The 17,581-nt window shown below is 38.0% G+C and overlaps 6 protein-coding genes, 1 long non-coding RNA gene and 1 other non-coding gene across 9 annotated transcripts in view; 4 read left to right on the top strand and 4 right to left on the bottom strand.

Moving 5' to 3' along the window:
* Positions 1-1,492, bottom strand: part of LOC120428629 (uncharacterized) — a 95,982-nt gene extending 94,490 nt beyond the window's left edge. The window contains exon 1 of the mRNA XM_052711209.1: positions 1,445-1,492. The gene's annotated coding sequence lies outside the window, so the exon portion shown is untranslated. The remainder of the gene's footprint in view (positions 1-1,444) is intronic.
* A 1,207-nt stretch (positions 1,493-2,699) lies between these two features.
* LOC120427629 (general odorant-binding protein 67-like) lies at positions 2,700-3,626 on the bottom strand. Its single transcript, XM_039592520.2, has 4 exons — positions 3,510-3,626; positions 3,280-3,453; positions 2,965-3,213; positions 2,700-2,910 (listed from the first exon to the last, which is right to left on the bottom strand). Exons 1-4 carry the CDS (start codon positions 3,552-3,554, stop codon positions 2,803-2,805), a joined length of 576 nt encoding a protein of 191 aa, XP_039448454.1. The 5' UTR covers positions 3,555-3,626; the 3' UTR covers positions 2,700-2,802.
* Positions 3,488-4,707, top strand: LOC120427628 (general odorant-binding protein 67-like). Of its 2 annotated transcripts, none has more exons than XM_039592519.2 (5): positions 3,488-3,629; positions 3,798-3,934; positions 4,001-4,177; positions 4,240-4,506; positions 4,564-4,707. In XM_039592519.2, exons 2-5 carry the CDS (start codon positions 3,887-3,889, stop codon positions 4,651-4,653), a joined length of 582 nt encoding a protein of 193 aa, XP_039448453.1. In that variant the 5' UTR covers positions 3,488-3,629; positions 3,798-3,886; the 3' UTR covers positions 4,654-4,707. The 2 variants fall into 2 exon arrangements, with proteins under 2 accessions (XP_039448453.1, XP_039448451.1); XM_039592517.2 differs by having other exon boundaries at positions 3,798-3,937.
* Positions 4,708-7,243: 2,536 nt separating this feature from the next.
* LOC128092280 (uncharacterized) lies at positions 7,244-8,263 on the top strand. The gene is made up of 4 exons (XM_052710205.1): positions 7,244-7,478; positions 7,541-7,717; positions 7,781-8,023; positions 8,085-8,263. The coding sequence occupies exons 1-4, from the start codon at positions 7,431-7,433 to the stop codon at positions 8,193-8,195; spliced, it is 579 nt and encodes a 192-aa protein (XP_052566165.1). The 5' UTR covers positions 7,244-7,430; the 3' UTR covers positions 8,196-8,263.
* Positions 8,264-8,314: 51 nt separating this feature from the next.
* LOC128093443 (uncharacterized) lies at positions 8,315-9,432 on the bottom strand. The gene is made up of 3 exons (XR_008212472.1): positions 8,895-9,432; positions 8,615-8,827; positions 8,315-8,554 (listed from the first exon to the last, which is right to left on the bottom strand). It is a non-coding gene; the product is annotated as an uncharacterized LOC128093443 (long non-coding RNA).
* A 676-nt stretch (positions 9,433-10,108) lies between these two features.
* LOC120427623 (general odorant-binding protein 67-like) lies at positions 10,109-11,525 on the top strand. The gene is made up of 3 exons (XM_039592505.2): positions 10,109-10,930; positions 10,999-11,277; positions 11,337-11,525. Exons 1-3 carry the CDS (start codon positions 10,712-10,714, stop codon positions 11,454-11,456), a joined length of 618 nt encoding a protein of 205 aa, XP_039448439.1. The 5' UTR covers positions 10,109-10,711; the 3' UTR covers positions 11,457-11,525.
* A 131-nt stretch (positions 11,526-11,656) lies between these two features.
* LOC120427622 (protein THEM6) lies at positions 11,657-17,535 on the bottom strand. The gene is made up of 4 exons (XM_039592503.2): positions 16,978-17,535; positions 12,178-12,392; positions 11,753-12,109; positions 11,657-11,688 (listed from the first exon to the last, which is right to left on the bottom strand). The coding sequence occupies exons 1-3, from the start codon at positions 17,129-17,131 to the stop codon at positions 11,774-11,776; spliced, it is 705 nt and encodes a 234-aa protein (XP_039448437.1). The 5' UTR covers positions 17,132-17,535; the 3' UTR covers positions 11,657-11,688; positions 11,753-11,773.
* Positions 12,746-12,818, top strand: Trnav-aac (transfer RNA valine (anticodon AAC)). Its single transcript has one exon. It is a non-coding gene; the product is annotated as a tRNA-Val (tRNA).
* Positions 17,536-17,581: the final 46 nt, after the last annotated feature.

Genomic DNA, 17,581 nt, shown 5'->3' with positions numbered 1-17,581 from the left:
ACAAATGACAAATCTCAGACTAGAGATTCGTTGCTTCTAGACCCGAAAAATTTGCACCCTTTTTTATTACGTGCCTTGACTATCACGAACGGTGCCTGATTTGATTTGGCCTGATTCTCGGTTGATTTTTTTACAACACTTTTATGTTGCAGGTTTGTGCGGAAGCCGCATATTTGAAATTTGATTGGTCGATCGCAACGAAATTATTTTTTAACAATCATAATCATCTTCAGATAAGTGGCTTATATTTTTCCAAACCAAGCAAATTGCTCGAGCCAAAACATGCTTTTTGAATTATTTTCATAATAAAAAATGTTTGCAAGATTTTTAATATCTATTTTCTCAATAAGTCTCAAATATTATCTAATCATTAATCTAAATCATAGGTATTAGCCCTATCTAAAAAAATATATTGAAAGAACTTTAAAGAATTTGTTAAGAACCCACTAAAATAAATAAATAAAATATATAATGAAATTATTCGCTCTACACCATTGCCTTGGCGTTCTCGATTGAGAGATTCCTTCTCCAAACTAAGTGTCCGATGGCTTGATTGTTGAGGCAAATGCAAACCTCTTTTTACACGTTAGCTTCCATCCACCACACCGGGATTCGAACTGACGACTTTTGGATTGTGAGTCCAACTGCCTACCAGTGACTCCACCGGGAAAGGACCCAGGGAGACGACTTATACACCTGGACTGAGCTTCCCCTTCCAACGGAAGGCGTAATCAGATAAATCTCATCTCGAAAAATGCTACCGGGACCGTCTGGAATCGAACCATTAAAGAAAAGTAAAAAACGCAAAAGTTATGAAACATAAAAATTGCTGCCTTTGGGAATCGAACCTGGCTTATGTGAAACAAAATATTCTTAACGGACCGATCCGCCAACCGTCTGAGCCAGTTGGACAGATTGAAACAAGCTTGTTAAATATGGTAAAACTTGAGGTTTGTTGAGACAACTAAGTTTCCTGACACATACTAGGCCACTACATAATTTGATAATTGAAATGATTTTGCATTTACATATAACAACAAATGACACTTATTAAAAAATAAGCTAAACGTAAAAACTACAACATATAACATTTTCTGATTATAATAATTTTCAAACAAAAGAGACCAAATCGCAAGAACATTAGCTGGTTTTTTCACGCACAAAAAAAAACCTTTGTTAATTATGCAAAATGGCCTCACATCAATTGCTTTTTTATTCTTTGTTCTACAATCGATCCTATTCTATATTCGATAATTAACAAAGAAATAATCATACGCTTTCGAAAGTGTTTGGTTTTAATTTGAAATTGTAATTCAACGAATATTTGCATTTATGTACTTCGCAAAAAATTGCAGAAAAAATTCATTGCACCATGGAAATGGCTTCACAAATCACCTACAACAAATCATTCAATTTCAAAATTACTAAATGGATATAATTTTACCTGGAAACTCGAACAACAGCCAAATATCCAATCAGGAAACACAACCAGGAAACACACTCAGGATCACAGCACGGATTACATAAACGGGAAACACAAAACACGGAACAAAATCACAACACACTAGCGCGCGCAAAAACGACTTAGTCGAAAAACACACCTTTGGGTTATGAAGATCAGGCAAACAGGATAATCATGTGCAACCCACCTTCCTACGATTTGAATGCATTTGGTTTTCTCTCTCCCGTTAATGTTTGAAAAGATATTGCACATATCGAATGTCAGAGTAACTCAAATTTTGAGTTACTCTGAGAAAATGTGTAAACTCCAGAAACTGATACTACCCAGGTTGCCGAAAAAATCCATTTTAAATATTAGCTCAAATAGCACCAATCGCAGCGTAAAACTTACCAATCGATGGTATCGGGTTCAATTCCCCAAATAATTGTTTTTGCCTTTTTGGTTTTTTGAGAACTCATTTTTTTAAAGGTATTAATCCTTGGGTGCAGTTAAAATTTAAATTTGTATCAGGTATCTTGAGAAATATTTTTTATAAACATATTTTATCCATTAAAACAAAAATGCAAACGAGTGGCAACAAGTACTTTAAATTTCATTTCACTCCCGTTTACACATACTTGGATTCTAATGTCTCTCCTCTCCCATCCACACATACATGAATGCTAATATCTCTTCTCTCTCGTTTACACATACTTGTGCATCCAAGTCCTTTATTTTAAATATGTGAGTTACTTTCATAAAATGGCGGATAATTGTCTTTGTTCATGATTGAATGCTGAAATCTCCTTTTGAGAATCTTGATGTCAGTTTATACAACAGAATAATAATAAAAAAAATGTGGCTATTAAAACAACATTAAAAAAGTGATCACCACGTAAATCCAAATTCAACTTATGTTTTGAATTCCACATAATGATGCTTGATATGATATATGATGTATTCCAATATGAAATGGTATAATTGTAAAATTAATTCTGATGTAAATTATAAACTCGATGTATTCCGTCTGGCCCTAAATGCTTTTGCTACTCGGCATATATGAGTTTCTAATACTACAATTGTTTTTATTTTCCTTAATGCGACTTCTAAAAGAAGCTTCGATAGCTCAGTTGGTTAACGGGTAGCGCAACGCCAGCAATTTTAGCTAGGCTATCTGGCGTGAGTTCAATTCTCGTAATTAGTTTTTTTTTTTTGTTGTGTTAGAAACAAAAATGTCTATATAAAATAATAAAATGCATTTAAAATTTGATTGATTTTTTATTGAACCACATAAAATTGAAAAAAAATAACTTGCTGTAATTAGCAGCAATAAAATCGTTTGCTTTTAAACCAAAAGTAATTTACTTTGCTTCATCCTTAACAATAGCCATGAAGGGACATCCATTGTTTATTTTCCCTTTCAGCTCAGAACAATCGGCACTGTCGGTCCACTTGGAGGCTGGACAGTTCTACAAAATAAACAATTTAGTTAGTGCCTAATGCCGCAAAACCAACAACTTTACCTTGAAAATCTCAGACTCTACACAGTTCATCAGATAATACGGTGCAAAACCACACGTCGCCGGTTTGAGCAACTCGTGTTCAGGAATTTTAGACATTTTCTGATGGCAATCTTCAAACGCTTTCTCGACGACGGGCTTGAAATCAGCTTCTTTGCCAAGAGTCTTGACCAGCAGCTGCTTGAAGGCATCTTTGTCAACTGCATTGTTTTTTACCAGACCCAACTCTTTGGCCGTGCAGTCCGTAATGCACTATGGAAGTATTGGAAGATTTTGGTGAGATCATAATAACAACTAAAACAGACAATGTCCTCGAACCTTATAAATTTCTTCCGCATTTCCAGTTGTGTTCGCTGATTTCACCAGTTGCGCAATACATTTTTCAACAACTGCTTCATCGACCACATCCGGAGTAGGGCAGCAATCATCAGAGCGCTTGGTAGTTTTCAGCATAAAGCACGTTGGGTCCGGTTTAGCACTATGAGCTGAAATCTGATTTCAACAATTTTAAGAAAACTAAAAAACACCAAATCATACGGAGAACTCACGTAGCTAACGAGGAATGAAAGAGCAATAATCCACGGATGGAACATTTTGGCTTTGGCTCGGATTTGATTCTCACTAGAAACTGTTCCTCGATTGAAAAATATTTGGACTTTTATAGTAAGGTAAGCTAAAATAATTTTAATCCACAAACATTAACTCATCAAGGGCACTTTTTGCAAACTTCCGGTGCAATGAGCCCAATTTTCAATGACATCATTTCTATGACTAAGCCATCACAAAAAGAGCAACCATTGTTGTCAAATATTGTTTTTTTTATGTTTTCCACGTAGATATGTTATTGAATCAACAGCTATAAATAAACAACGGAGTCAAAGTTGTAACTCAGATACCAAAGGTGTTGCAACGAAATATCATCAAAATGGCAAAATTCATCACCGCGCTGTTAACAACTGTGACCATGTTTATGGTGGTAATATAATTTTGAAAATAGATTTTTTTTCCAAAATATAAAAGTTTCAATTCCTAAATACAGGTGCTAGCTCAACCCGAACCAGATAATCCCACGTGCTCTCAGGGAAACAAAAAAACTGTGAACGATTGTTGTAAAATGCCATCCATTGGAGAACAGGCTGTACTTAATCGATGCATGGCCGAAAATCCAAAACCAAAAACTCCTCCAACTCCTGGAACCAAGAAAACTGAGGGATGTGTATGTAAATTCTCAAACAGCAAACGAAAAACAAATAATCATCTAATAAATATTGTTTTCAGTGTGTTGCCCAATGTTTGCTGACTTCTGTGAATGCTTTCACAAACAATGCAATTGACAAGAATGCAGTTAAGCAAGCCCTCAAAACCACGATTGGCGCCGATCCCAACTTTGCCCCGTTGGTGGACGGAATCGTCGAACAGTGCCACAGTTCAGTATCGTCAAATGCCGCACTTAAAGCCACTCCCGTCCCGGCTACCCCCGGTCGAGCCGGTTGCAGTTTCTTGCCAGAAGCGTTTGTCAACTGCGTTGGCTCAACATTTGTCCAGGTATTCATTTCTTAAATTTATTTTGAGTCAATAATATGAAAATCGTGATAATTTCAGAAATGCCCTACCGCAGCTTGGACGAATAATAATGACTGCAATCAATTGAAGCAAAAGCTAGCCTCAGGCTGCTCACTTGCTTCATTGTAACAGATTGTAATATAACAAACGTTTGTAATAATAAACGCAATATATCAACAGCAATTCATAAACGTGCAAATATTTTATTTCATGATGAAAGCCATACCTTAAAAGAAAAGAAACAAAGCACATAGAAGTTAAATCCAGATGATAACACTGAGCCTAAAAATTTACCATCATATTGAAAATTTCTACTTTGGTAATTTCATCATTTTGTAATAAATATAATTCCTGCTGCCTCAAAGTACATACTCTCTTGGTTTTATTACATTTTACGCCTGCTAAATAAATCATTCCATTGGTTTTAGGCATAAATTGGCTAATAAATGCCAAATAAAAACATTTTTCAGGATATCAATAAGATAAAGAAATTATGTCAACGGTATACAACCATTAATAATTCAAAGCTATAACAATATGTACGTTTTGCGTCTCATACGCTAAGCGAGCACAACGTCGATGCTTTGTTTTTCTATTGGGCTTTCTTGCATTCTTTCTTTAAATCCATATGGTCTCGAACAATAGGATGGACATGCAGACTTAAAGTATTTTTAGATGCCATTGGTTAATATATTTATATTGGACCAATAGTAGCTCGTCAAATTAAAAATTTGAGCTATTTTCGTAAAACTACTTAACCCTTAGAAAAATATACAACACTTATCTGCCCATAAGGCTAGTATGCAGATCGGAAGGAAAGGGGTCAAGAAACAGCTTTACGAACAGCAGAACAAAGGAGAGGGAGCGATTTCTTGGGGCTTTTCTTCACCCTCTCTGACTTGCTTGCGCTGCTGCTGCTGCCCATTTGTTTTTTTTTCTTGATCGGTTCCTTCCGAAGTGCGTATACCGCTATAATTGAAGATTCGGCTATTATGTCAAATCAAGTATTCCGAGAGAAACGTTTTTTTTTGTTCGTCACCAAATCTTCGCCACGGCATTTAAAGGGGGTTGGGATATTAGCCGATTGGGTTTCCGCATCGGCAGTCAAAACCAAACAACATTTAAGTGAAATTCGAATTTCAGAAGATGCGTTGGAGCATCTTCTACCACATGGAGCAAAAATCTCAATTTAGCCAAAAGTTTATAATAGTCGGGTCCTTTTAATGATGGACAAAATATAAAACAGCAGCATGTAAAAATCTAGTGGGCGTAATCAAAATTGTTTTGTCAATATAAAATTCTAAACCCTTGTTACAAGATCGCTACGGTATTTAAATATTAAGAAAAATAATGCCTGCAATTATGGTACATATTATTGAATAGTTAACTCTTTTTAACAAACGTTGAAACCTTTGAATCGGATTTTTCAGTAAGGCCGTTACAAATATGTTTTGAAGTTTATATCTCTCTACTCTGGCCATTAATATCAATGTTATTAATATAAGTCATTCCATGTCAAATGAGTACACTTTTGGACTCCACCTTCACCGATTTGGACCAAACTTGGAGGGAACGTTTATCTATTGATAGTTAACAGAAATCCCAAGTTTGATGCTGATTGGACCATCCCTTAATTTTTGGCATCGCTCTCTTTTTTGACGATTTTCTAAAATACTAAAATACCTTAATACCTTTTTTTTCTTTTAATCATAACTTTGCAAATATTTGAGCAAAAGACTTTCTACAGGTTGCATTTCCTGAAAATTGTCCAAGGAATTCAATAATAGAAAATTCTGTTTGACCAATACCTTATATTTTTATTTATTTTATTTTATCACCATCGTGTTTCCCGGTCAATTTTACATAATAATCAATGTAGACCTCAAACTAAAATGAATTATTGAGAAACTTATTTCGGATGTGAATTCATAGGACAGAGTGCAGCAAAAAATCAAACTTTTTTCAGTAAAACCGCTGTATCTCGCCAATAGTTCATTTTAGTTTGAGGTCTACATTGATAATTGTGTAAAATTAACCGGGGAACACAATGGTGATCAAATAAAACAAATAAAAATATATGGACCTGGTCAAAACTGAATTTTAATACTAAAAACCTTAGAATATAATATAAGTGGGCATTTAAGGGTTAAAATTTTATTTTTATCGAATTTCTTGGACAATTTTCTATAAAATGCAACCTGTAGAAAGTCTTTTGCTCAAATAGTTGCAAAGTTATGATTAAAAGAAAAAAAAGGTTTTTAGAAAATCGTGATATTTGAATGAAAAAAGTTCTTTTAAAATGCATTTTACACCTGCTCAGAAGTATAGCAATCATCAGTTTTCAAAATTTCTAAGTATTGACGATTTTTTATTCGTCGAAAAAACAATTATTGCAGAATAAAGTCAATAAGTAAACCTTTACCCAGTTCCTGAGGGGAACACCCTTGGAGATTATCGGGGCCGGCATTTATAAAGCGGATTCAGTGGCAGTTTTTAACCCAACTAACATATTAAGGTAAATTATAACATACCATATGTCGCCTTGCTAAGGTGTCTTTAGAGCTAGATATAAAATGTTTAAAAAAAAACTGACAAGTTGGGGACATTCATGACTTCCATGACGATAATTGCTATCGAAAAAATGCCAAACCTGACAACATCAAACGCCAAGTCACTACGATGGGTTCGAACCACACTTAATAAAAATAGCTAGAAGGCATAGTAGAATAATGTATATTTTCATCCAAAACCAAATAATCTAATTATAGATGTGCTGTTTTTCTTACTATCTCACCAATTTCACGGTCTGCGATTTCCGGTGTTCAGTTTCATTTATATAGCCATTTCCAGAATCAGAAGTTGTATTGTAAAACCAACAGCCAAAGCATCACCACCCAGCATCAACCATGAAGGCGACATCGGTTTTGATAGTGGCTACAAATTTGATTGTGCTTGTAAAAAGATCATGTTTTAAGCTATGAACTAAACGGTAATCAAAACTATTCCTTCGCTTCAGATTTCAGCTCAGCAATTCAAACCGGAATGCTTCCCACCACCAAACACCAAAAACCCTCGCGAATGCTGTGAGGTTCCGAACGTAATGCCATCTCGGGAGATTTTCACATCGTGCATGCAGAAATTTCCAATGCCCATGACGCCACCGACACCTGGAACTCCACCCCCAGGTGCTAATGTAAGTATCACGTTGAATCAACCTAAAAATGGAAAATATTTATTCAAACATCTTCTCGGACAGTGTATCGCCCAGTGTATTCTCGAACAGCTCGGTATGATGACGAACGGAGCCATCAGCAAGGATGCGTCCAAGTCCAAGGTGTCTTCACTGGTTGGCTCTTCCGCCGAGTGGCAAACGGTGGCCCAAGGTGCCGTTGAATCCTGTTACACGAAAGCTTCAGCCGTGGGATCCCAGAAAGACAGCAGCGGTTGCAATGTCATCGCGGGAGAATTTTTCGAATGTCTGCCCACCGCGATGTTTAAGGTGAAGACATCGCTATGACCGATGGTGAGCTTGTTTGACTAAATTTTATTTTTTTTTTCAGAGCTGCCCAAAATCATTCTGGACTGCAAATCCCGAGTGTGAACAACAAAAGGCCCATTTGGAAAAAGGATGTCCCATCATGTCCCTGATGAAAGGTCCTCCACAGCTTTAATTCAGCCAGAGTTATAACAAACACAGAAACGTTACAAATATAATACATGAATATAAATTTCATCAGAATCTCGTATTTTTTTCTTCATGACACAAGTTTTAATTACATTTGACTAAAAGTCTATCAATACTTCATAGTTTATTTATGTTCTGCATAGGAAATAGTTTTACAGCTGGAACGAATTTTTGTCGATATCGTTTTTAAAAATATGGTTCTATTTTGAAGAGTTGATTATAAACAGTGAAATTATTTCAAGACATATTGTTCTGATGATTTAAAAAAGCCTTGTAGGAACATGGGGTGTTTAAAAACTTGTTCACATTTAAACATTTCTCATTTGCTCCTATTAATTGACATTCCTAAAATTATTATTTACAATAATAATTTTTAAATCATAGGTAATTTACTATTAAATTCACCAGTATAAGATTTTTACTTATACAATCCAAGAAAGGCAACATATCAATATCATAGATGTCCTCGGATAGTTTAGGAATCCAGAAAAGGCAACCTTGAGATGCTGCCCAATATTTTGGTATCAAGGCTAGTCCCATCATAAGCGAATCAAAGCTGGTGAACATTGTTTCATCAATTTTCTCCAGAATTTCTCTAAAAGTACAGTTTAAGGTGCTCTGTGTGTACAAAAAATACAAAAAATTAATCAAAAAATACTGTTCAACTAAGATAAATCCAACTTACCAAAGCAGACTCATTTGAAAATGATTCGATGCACTTAGTGGGAAAAGGTAAGGGAATGTTGCAACACTCAGAAATGTTCACATTTGACGGTGATGTCGAACAATTTCCCGCATGATCCATAGAATAGTAACTGAATTCATCTGCTGACGAGACTGGAGAGAGAACGGCATGGTGGAACAATGCCACAGTGACAAACAGTACAATCATGGCCAAAAGCAACTGAAGTTGAACTAGCTATTCATTTTCGACACTTTACAATTTTATTGTGGTTTGAAAATGACAAAATGATTACTTAACGAGCGATGGCAATGCTCATCAACTGGTTTTGAATATAATTTTATTCAGATTTGTGCATGATTTGATGATTCATGAAATTGATAAATAATGTGCAACTTTTTTAAAGATACTATCGAAGATTGAAAAAAGTTTATAGATTATATACAAAACAAACTGTATTCAATCTCAATTCAATGCAATTTTAGTAGGCCGATGCAAATATTTTTCAAAGTTTTTGACCCTCGGCTAGGGACAAAAACTTGGGGGTTTTCCGCGAAAAAAACAATTTGCATATTTAGACAATTCATTCAAATTCAACATATTTTTGAAGTACCCAATCATGCTAAAAGGAATGATAAACGCATGATATGCAATTTAAATTGATTTCAGTTGATTTCACTAAAGTGTTCTTTAAAATTTTGTGTAAAAATATTTGTTTTGCCCCCTGATTTTTCGAGCTGACTTTAAAGGAGAGGGGGGGGGGGTGACAAAATAGTAGTTTATGCAACAAGTTGCAAAAAGAGGATTTTTTCAGCACGAGTCGTACATTTATCCAACGAGGTTCACCGAGTTGGATAAATACGAAGAGTGCTGAAAAAATCAAGTTTTGCACCGAGTTCCATACAACATTTTTTGCAATTTCGAAAAACACCCATTGAGTGAAATTTTAAGTCGAATTTTCATGTATTTTGTCAATAAATCGTTTAAATCAAAAAAATTTTGAAAAGTGTTTCTTTTCGAAACAAGTGCTGAAAAGTTCAACTTTTCAGCACCCATTTGAGTGCTGAAAAGTAGAACTTTTCAGCATTTATTTTGAAAAGTGTTGCTATTCGATTCTGTTATTTTTGGTACAGAAAAGTAGGCTATTTCGTCGTTCAAGAATGACAGGAAAGGTAAGTAGTTTCACGACGGAATTGCAAAAACTTTATTTATAGTTTATAACAGCCTTAGACAAGTGCACATTTTATTTCAAATTTACCCTCCTCTTGCAACGCACACTTCAAAATTATCCCAAAATTATCTGGGAGCTATTGAATAAATTGTATCCGAAAAAGAACAAAATCATTGAAAAAAATTCCAATCAATTAAACCTGATGGTTCACCTATAAATATTCAAGAAAATTTGGATTTGACATTTAGATTCTAAATTATAAGGCTATTGCATAACTAACCATGCCTAAAAAGTATTGTGAAATTTAAAAAATCTTGAAATGAAACAAAAAACAGGTTCGACATGTAAAATCATGAAAAAAAGTTTGAAAATGAATTCCATCAAAAACACTGAAAAGCAAAGCGAACCGATAAGTATTTTGGAAAATAATGCGTATTTAATGACAGGAATATGAAAATAAAAAACCTTGAAAAATATCCTTCATGCTCCATAGGAAACATTTGAATTTGGTGTCAATTACACATTAGCAGCCTGTTTTAATGACTTTAAAATTGATATCTCCAGCATATAAATAAGCGTAAAACCATTCAGTATTCAGTACAAGTGTGATATTCACTAAATTAACTCCCAAAGTTTTTAATCCAACAAAATGAAGTCAACCACACTTTCAGTTTTAGTGCTTTTAACTATTGTCAAGCTAACTCTTGCAGCAGAGCAAAACGTTCCAGCAAGTTGTCTGAACAAGAAGTTCAAAATTGATCCGTTTTACTGCTGTCCAACTCCGAAGCTGCTGAATCCTACCATCGTGAAACAATGCCTGGAACTCTTCCCAGCTCCAAAGGACGACAAGGACCAAGTCAAACCGGATGTAAGTTACCGTTGACATTAGGTGACAATAATGTAAGTCATAACGAGGAAATTTGTCTCATTTCAAAGTGCATGTCGGAGTGCGTGATGAACCGAACTGGAATTTTCAACCGCAAAAAAGGCGTTAATGATGAGAAAGCGATGGACACCTTCGTGGAAAAGCTGGAAGATAAAGTTTGGGTCGGTGTCGTTGAAAATGCTGTAACCGATTGTTTGGAGCAAAGTGAAACCAGACGTGCCTCGTTTGAAGCCGACACCAAGCAGCTGCAGAAAAGATTCAAAAATGACCGCATCTGCAGCCCCGCTGCCGGATTCATCATGGAATGTGTGCACGTGTCTGTTTATAAGGTAAAGTTGATAACAAACAAAAAAACTATTTTTTTCACTAACTGGTCATCCACTTCCAGAACTGTCCGGATAAAAAGTTTGCGAAAAATGAGACTGAATGCCTTGAAATCAAGAAACATTTGACCCAATGTCCATTCTACACCATCTTTGATCAAAAGCCAACGCCCAAGAAAAATTAGGCGGATCAAAATTCAAAAATAATCTTTTATGTTTTGGGTGATGGGTAAATAAACAGCATGGAAAAACAAGTTAATGATAATTTCAAATGAAAGAAACTCAATTTCAAAACATAATTTAAAATTTGATGGTTTTATTCCAACAGAATCAACAATAAGAAAGTCTAAGAAAAGCTGTGTTCATCTTTGTCTCGTTTTGTTAAGGTAAAAAGCAGGATAGCACACATTTCAAATCCTGAAAGAGGAAACATTACCTAAATAAAGTTAGCCTTTTCATTAATTTACTAGTTTCACCCTACCTGTGAGTCAATAAAATCTGATCAACATCCACTGCGTAAGCAAGCACTAGAAATGTCGTTCCATTCAAGCCACTTGGCCACTTCCGGGGGTATTTCCGGTTTCAATTTTGCAGCATATTCGACGCAAGTGGTCACAGTCGTAACATTTCCACCACTTTCGATGCCATTCTCGAGCTTTTCCAGACACTCGGTCGAACTAGTCGCGGTCTCGATGGGCTTCAGCAGCGTCGCCATGACGTCCTCTACGGAACACTGAATGACCCGTTGTCGGCACAACGCGATACAGTGGATAAAGCCATCCGTACGACCGATGAATCGGTGTTCCATGAAAATTGACTGATTGTCCCAGTATACGATCTGTATTGATAAAATGAAAAGAAACAATTTTTGTTGGCATAGGTAATCATTGATCAAGAATAACTTACCCTAGAACTGATAGTAAAACGAGTAAATGGACGAATAAATCTTCGATAGCGAATGGTCGTTGCTCCCTGAACCACCGATCCGCCCTTGCTGAGGATTGTCCGCCAGAGAAGTGTCCTTTCGTAAAAGTCAACCCGAGCAAAGTCTACCTCGCGCAGGTAACGAGCATTATTCATGTGGTATAATAACGTGTCGACGTCATTTGTAAGGCATAAACCTGGAAAAAGAACAAAAAAACAATTAGGTTTGATCAGCTCAACTGTAATGAAAACTAAAGTGTTTGGAAGAAATCTCAACAAATAAAAAACAAAATAGAAGATAAACCGCGGACTCTGAGGCAACATTCGAAGACATCGTACAATTTATTGTTTCACCAGCATTTTTTGCTTATTTTCAGCACAGAATGTGAAATAAGAGTATTGGGTAATTACAAAGTATTATCAGAATGCAACGCCCTTTTCAAATGCTGGCCCAACATTTATTCCAATCCAGTAACGAGTGTATTGCATAGTGCAAGTTGTGAGAAAACAAAATCAACGCTTTTTCTTTGTTAAGGCATTTTGATCACTTGTTTCCGTGGTGTAGTGGTTATCACATCCGCCTAACACGCGGAAGGCCCCCGGTTCGATCCCGGGCGGAAACAACGGTTTTTTTTATTTCTTTGCAACAAATTCGCAAGACAATTTTTTTCATAGCTATAAACAAATAATGGTAGTAAAATTTTAATTAAGGGGATGAATTGTCTTAGTGTGGCAAATATGAGCTCGGTAGGACGAAAACAAGAGCTATCGTAGTAAAATTCATTTTATGTGTGATTTTTTATGGTCACTTTTTCATTAAGTAACGAAAGTAATTTTTACGATTTATGCCAACATCATAACTGACCATTTTTTTATATCTCGTGACGGAGATATAAATTTTGAACAATTAAAAATACGTGTTTTGACAAAGAACTTTGTCCTAAGGTTTCTATACGTGGTGTCAATCCAAAATTTTCGCGAAGCGAAAACGTTACGTGACGAATTCCCCTCTCGGCAAATTTCCCCTCTTTTTGGTGCACGCTGGTTGGATGAACGAACGTTTCCCAATCAGTCGATCGAGAGACGTGAGATTGATGTATCTAAAATCTCCCCCACTCCACCTCATAATTTTCGGATCGTCGACGAGCCAACAAAACTCGGCTCGGTCGGTCCCGAAAATTCATTCTATTGCTGGACGACGACGAGGACACATCAGAAGCAGATGGCCTGGTGGCCCGGTAGCAGACGGCCTGGAGGTCCGGGAGCAGATGGCTTGGAGGCAAGGACCAGCTAAGACATGCCGGTCGCGTGGGTCGATCATTGGAACTGGCCACCACCTGGACTGGAGTGGCCGGAGGCCCCGCGGATGTTCCGATGGGGGGACATTTTCCGGACCGTAAGAGTTGTGGCAATATGGGTATCAAACTTTATGGTTTTTGATACCGGACATGAAATTTGACATTTTGGCAGTAGTGGCCACAATCCGGAGTGGCCGGAGGCCCCGCGGATGTTCCGATGGGGGGACATTTGCCGGACCGTAAGAGTTGGGGCAATATGGGTATCAAACTTTATGGTTTTTGATACTGGATATGAAATTTGACATTTCGGCAGTAGTGGCCACAATCCGGAGTGGCCAGAGGCCCCGCGGATGTTCCGATGGGGGGACATTTGCCGGACCGTAAGAGTTGAGGCAATATGGGTATCAAACTTTATGGTTTTTGATACTGGACATGAAATTTGACATTTTGGCAGTAGTGGCCACCACCTGGAGTGGCCGGAGGCCCCAGGGATGTTCCGATGGGGGAACATTTTCCGGACCGTAAGAGTTGGGGCAATATGGGTATCTAACTTTATGGTTTTTGATACCGGACATGAAATTTGACATTTTGGCAGTAGTGGCCACAATCCGGAGTGGCCGGAGGCCCCGCGGATGTTCCGATGGGGGGACATTTGCCGAACCGTAAGAGTTGGGGCAATATGGGTATCAAACTTTATGGTTTTTGATACCGGACATGAAATTTGACATTTCGGCAGTAGTGGCCACAATCCGGAGTGGCCAGAGGCCCCGCGGATGTTCCGATAAGTGGACATTTGCCGGACCGTAAGAGTTGAGGCAATATGGGTATCAAACTTTATGGTTTTTGATACTGGACATGAAATTTGACATTTTGGCAGTAGTGGCCACCACCTGGAGTGGCCGGAGGCCCCGGGGATGTTCCGATAAGGGGACATTTGCTGGACCGTAAGAGTTGAGGCAATATGGGTATCAAACTTTATTGTTTTTTGATACTTGACATGAAATTTGACATTTCGGCAGTAGTGGCCACAATCCGGAGTGGCCAGAGGCCCCGCGGATGTTCCGATAAGGGGACATTTGCCGGACCGTAAGAGTTGGGGCAATATGGGTATCTAACTTTATGGTTTTTGATACCGGACATGAAATTTGACATTTTGGCAGTAGTGGCCACAATCCGGAGTGGCCGGAGGCCCCGCGGATGTTCCGATAAGGGGACATTAGCTGGACCGTAAGAGTTGGGGCAATATGGGTATCAAACTTTATGGTTTTTGATACCGGACATGAAATTTGACATTTCGGCAGTAGTGGCCACAATCCGGAGTGGCCGGAGGCTCCGCGGATGTTCCGATGGGTGGACATTTGCCGAACCGTAAGAGTTGGGGCAATTTGGGTATCAAACTTTATGGTTTTTGATACTGGACATGAAATTTGACATTTCGGCAGTAGTGGCCACAATCCGGAGTGGCCGGAGGATCCGCGGATGTTCCGATGGGTGGACATTTGCCGAACCGTAAGAGTTGGGGCAATTTGGGTATCAAACTTTATGGTTTTTGATACCGGACATGAAATTTGACATTTCGGCAGTAGTGGCCACAATCCGGAGTGGCCGGAGGCCCCGCGGATGTTCCGATGGGGGGACATTTGCCGGACCGTAAGAGTTGGGGCAATATGGGTATCAAACTTTATGGTTTTTGATACTGGATATGAAATTTGACATTTCGGCAGTAGTGGCCACAATCCGGAGTGGCCAGAGGCCCCGCGGATGTTCCGATAACGGGACATTTGCCGGACCGTAAGAGTTGAGGCAATATGGGTATCAAACTTTATGGTTTTTGATACCGGACATGAAATTTGACATTTCGGCAGTAGTGACCACAATCCGGAGTGGCCGGAGGCCTCGGGGATGTTCCGATAAGGGGACATTTGCGGAACCATAAGAGTTGGGGCAATATGGGTATCAAACTTTATGGTTTTTGATACTGGACATGAAATTTGACATTTTGGCAGTAGTGGCCACCACCTGGAGTGGCCGGAGGCCCCGGGGATGTTCCGATGGGGGGACATTAGCTGGACCGTAAGAGTTGGGGCAATATGGGTATCAAACTTTATGGTTTTTGCTACTGGACATGAAATTTGACATTTCGCCAGTAGTGACCACAATCCGGAGTGGCCGGAGGCCCCGCGGATGTTCCGATGGGGGGACATTTGCCGGACCGTAAGAGTTGGGGCAATATGGGTACCAAACTTTATGGTATTTGATACTGAACATGAAATTTGACATTTCGGCAGTAGTGGCCACAATCCGGAGTGGCCGGAGTCCCCGCGGATGTTCCGATGGGGGGACATTTGCCGGACCGTAAGAGTTGGGGCAATATGGGTATCAAACTTTATGGTTTTTGATACTGGATATGAAATTTGACATTTTGGCAGTAGTGGCCACAATCCGGAGTGGCCGGAGGCCCCGCGGATGTTCCGATGGGGGGACATTTGCCGGACCGTAAGAGTTGGGGCAATATGGGTATCAAACTTAATGATTTTTGATACTGGACATAAAAAGTTGCATTTGGCCATTATCTGAAATTAAGCAGTTAAAATATGCTAATGCTAAGCAGTTAAAATATATTGCTTATTAGGCAGGAAGTAATAAATAGATTACTGCGATGCACATTTTTTTGTGCCACTGTGAAAATATGTTTCTGGAAATTTAGAATAACTATCTCGTAATCATTAAGAGCCCTGTAAAGGGTAGTTTTTAATGTCTGCTGTTCAAATTTCCTTTACTGCCGCCAATTGCTTGCAACAGCTTTGCAAAAACATTCCCGCATCTTGGTAACTTTCGAGTGGTGAAGGAAAGTAAATTGATTTCACTTCGATTTCTATTTCAGCTCCACTTGCAATTTCCGTCCCCTTAGTTCGATAGGACGGTTATTATAAGAGGGGAATTTGGACCGGACATTCTAATCGAAAATTTCAACAATCATCTTGCAAAGTTCTTTGTCATACTGGTCATGTGTAACATAACCACCTGCACCTTTTTCAATAAATTACAGCCTGAAATGGGGATATTTGGTTTCAAAGCGACATTTATGTCAAATTTGATGACGCTCTATTTGATGACATACTCAAAATTTCGAAAAAGTTGTCTTTATCAGAAAAAAATAAGGCAGAAATAGTTTTACAACCGCTGCCAATTTGTGTTATTCTTATTACTGTTGTTTTTGAAATATCTTTAGAAGGGAAAATGTACTTTTGAAATCTGCAATAATCGAGAAGTTATTATTTTTAAATTAATTTTTTTTTTGTAATATTGCAGGATTATTTTATAGATTGAGTCAATGTTTTTCAAAGTTGTAGGGCAGAGAAATACAAAAAATGATTTATAATATTTGTTTTACTATTTCATATGAAATACATATAATTGATTCCACGTATCGATCTACTTCCGAAAATATAAAATTATGTTAAGACTTGAACACCAAACTCACCACAAACCGTAGCAGTTTCCAGGATGTGCATTCGTTTCTTGATGTACCGCGCTGCAATTACACAAAGGCACATCCGCAGGAAGTAGTGCAACTCAAATAGCGCGTACAGGGCCACAATCACCCCGAGTACAATTCCTATCACAGTGCACCACATTTTCAAACCACTAGGTGTTTGTATCGATTTTCCACCAGTAGTTCCGGCCAACGATTACGTTGCGGTGACTTTTGTTAAGTAACAGTTTGACCGGGCTTCAATCAATCCAGGATTATCTACATCCAAAATTTCCATCTAGCCACTTTGATTTGTTCCTTTTGCAACATTGAAAAATCGATTTCAAGGCAGCACCGTGAAATGAAATCAGCTGATTTGCACCAAAGTCACTCTCCTCTTGGCCTTGGCTTTCCGCTACTTTTGAGGAAATCTTTGTAATGCGCTGACTTTATTGGATTTTTGTTTCACATATAAGATGCCTGTTGCCATCTGAATTATCTTAACTTCTGCAACAACAAAAAACGCTCGATTTCTCTCAAAGTGACAACTTCCTTAACACTACTTTACTCCCAAAATATGTGCTGATTGTTTTGGCACTCAAACCGCATGCGC

Source organism: Culex pipiens, chromosome 3, assembly GCF_016801865.2.
Source record: "Culex pipiens pallens isolate TS chromosome 3, TS_CPP_V2, whole genome shotgun sequence".
NCBI classification, from domain to species: Eukaryota; Metazoa; Arthropoda; class Insecta; order Diptera; family Culicidae; genus Culex; species Culex pipiens.
The sequence above is the reverse complement of the archived record's forward strand: the minus strand, read 5'-3'. Positions and strand labels throughout refer to the sequence as shown.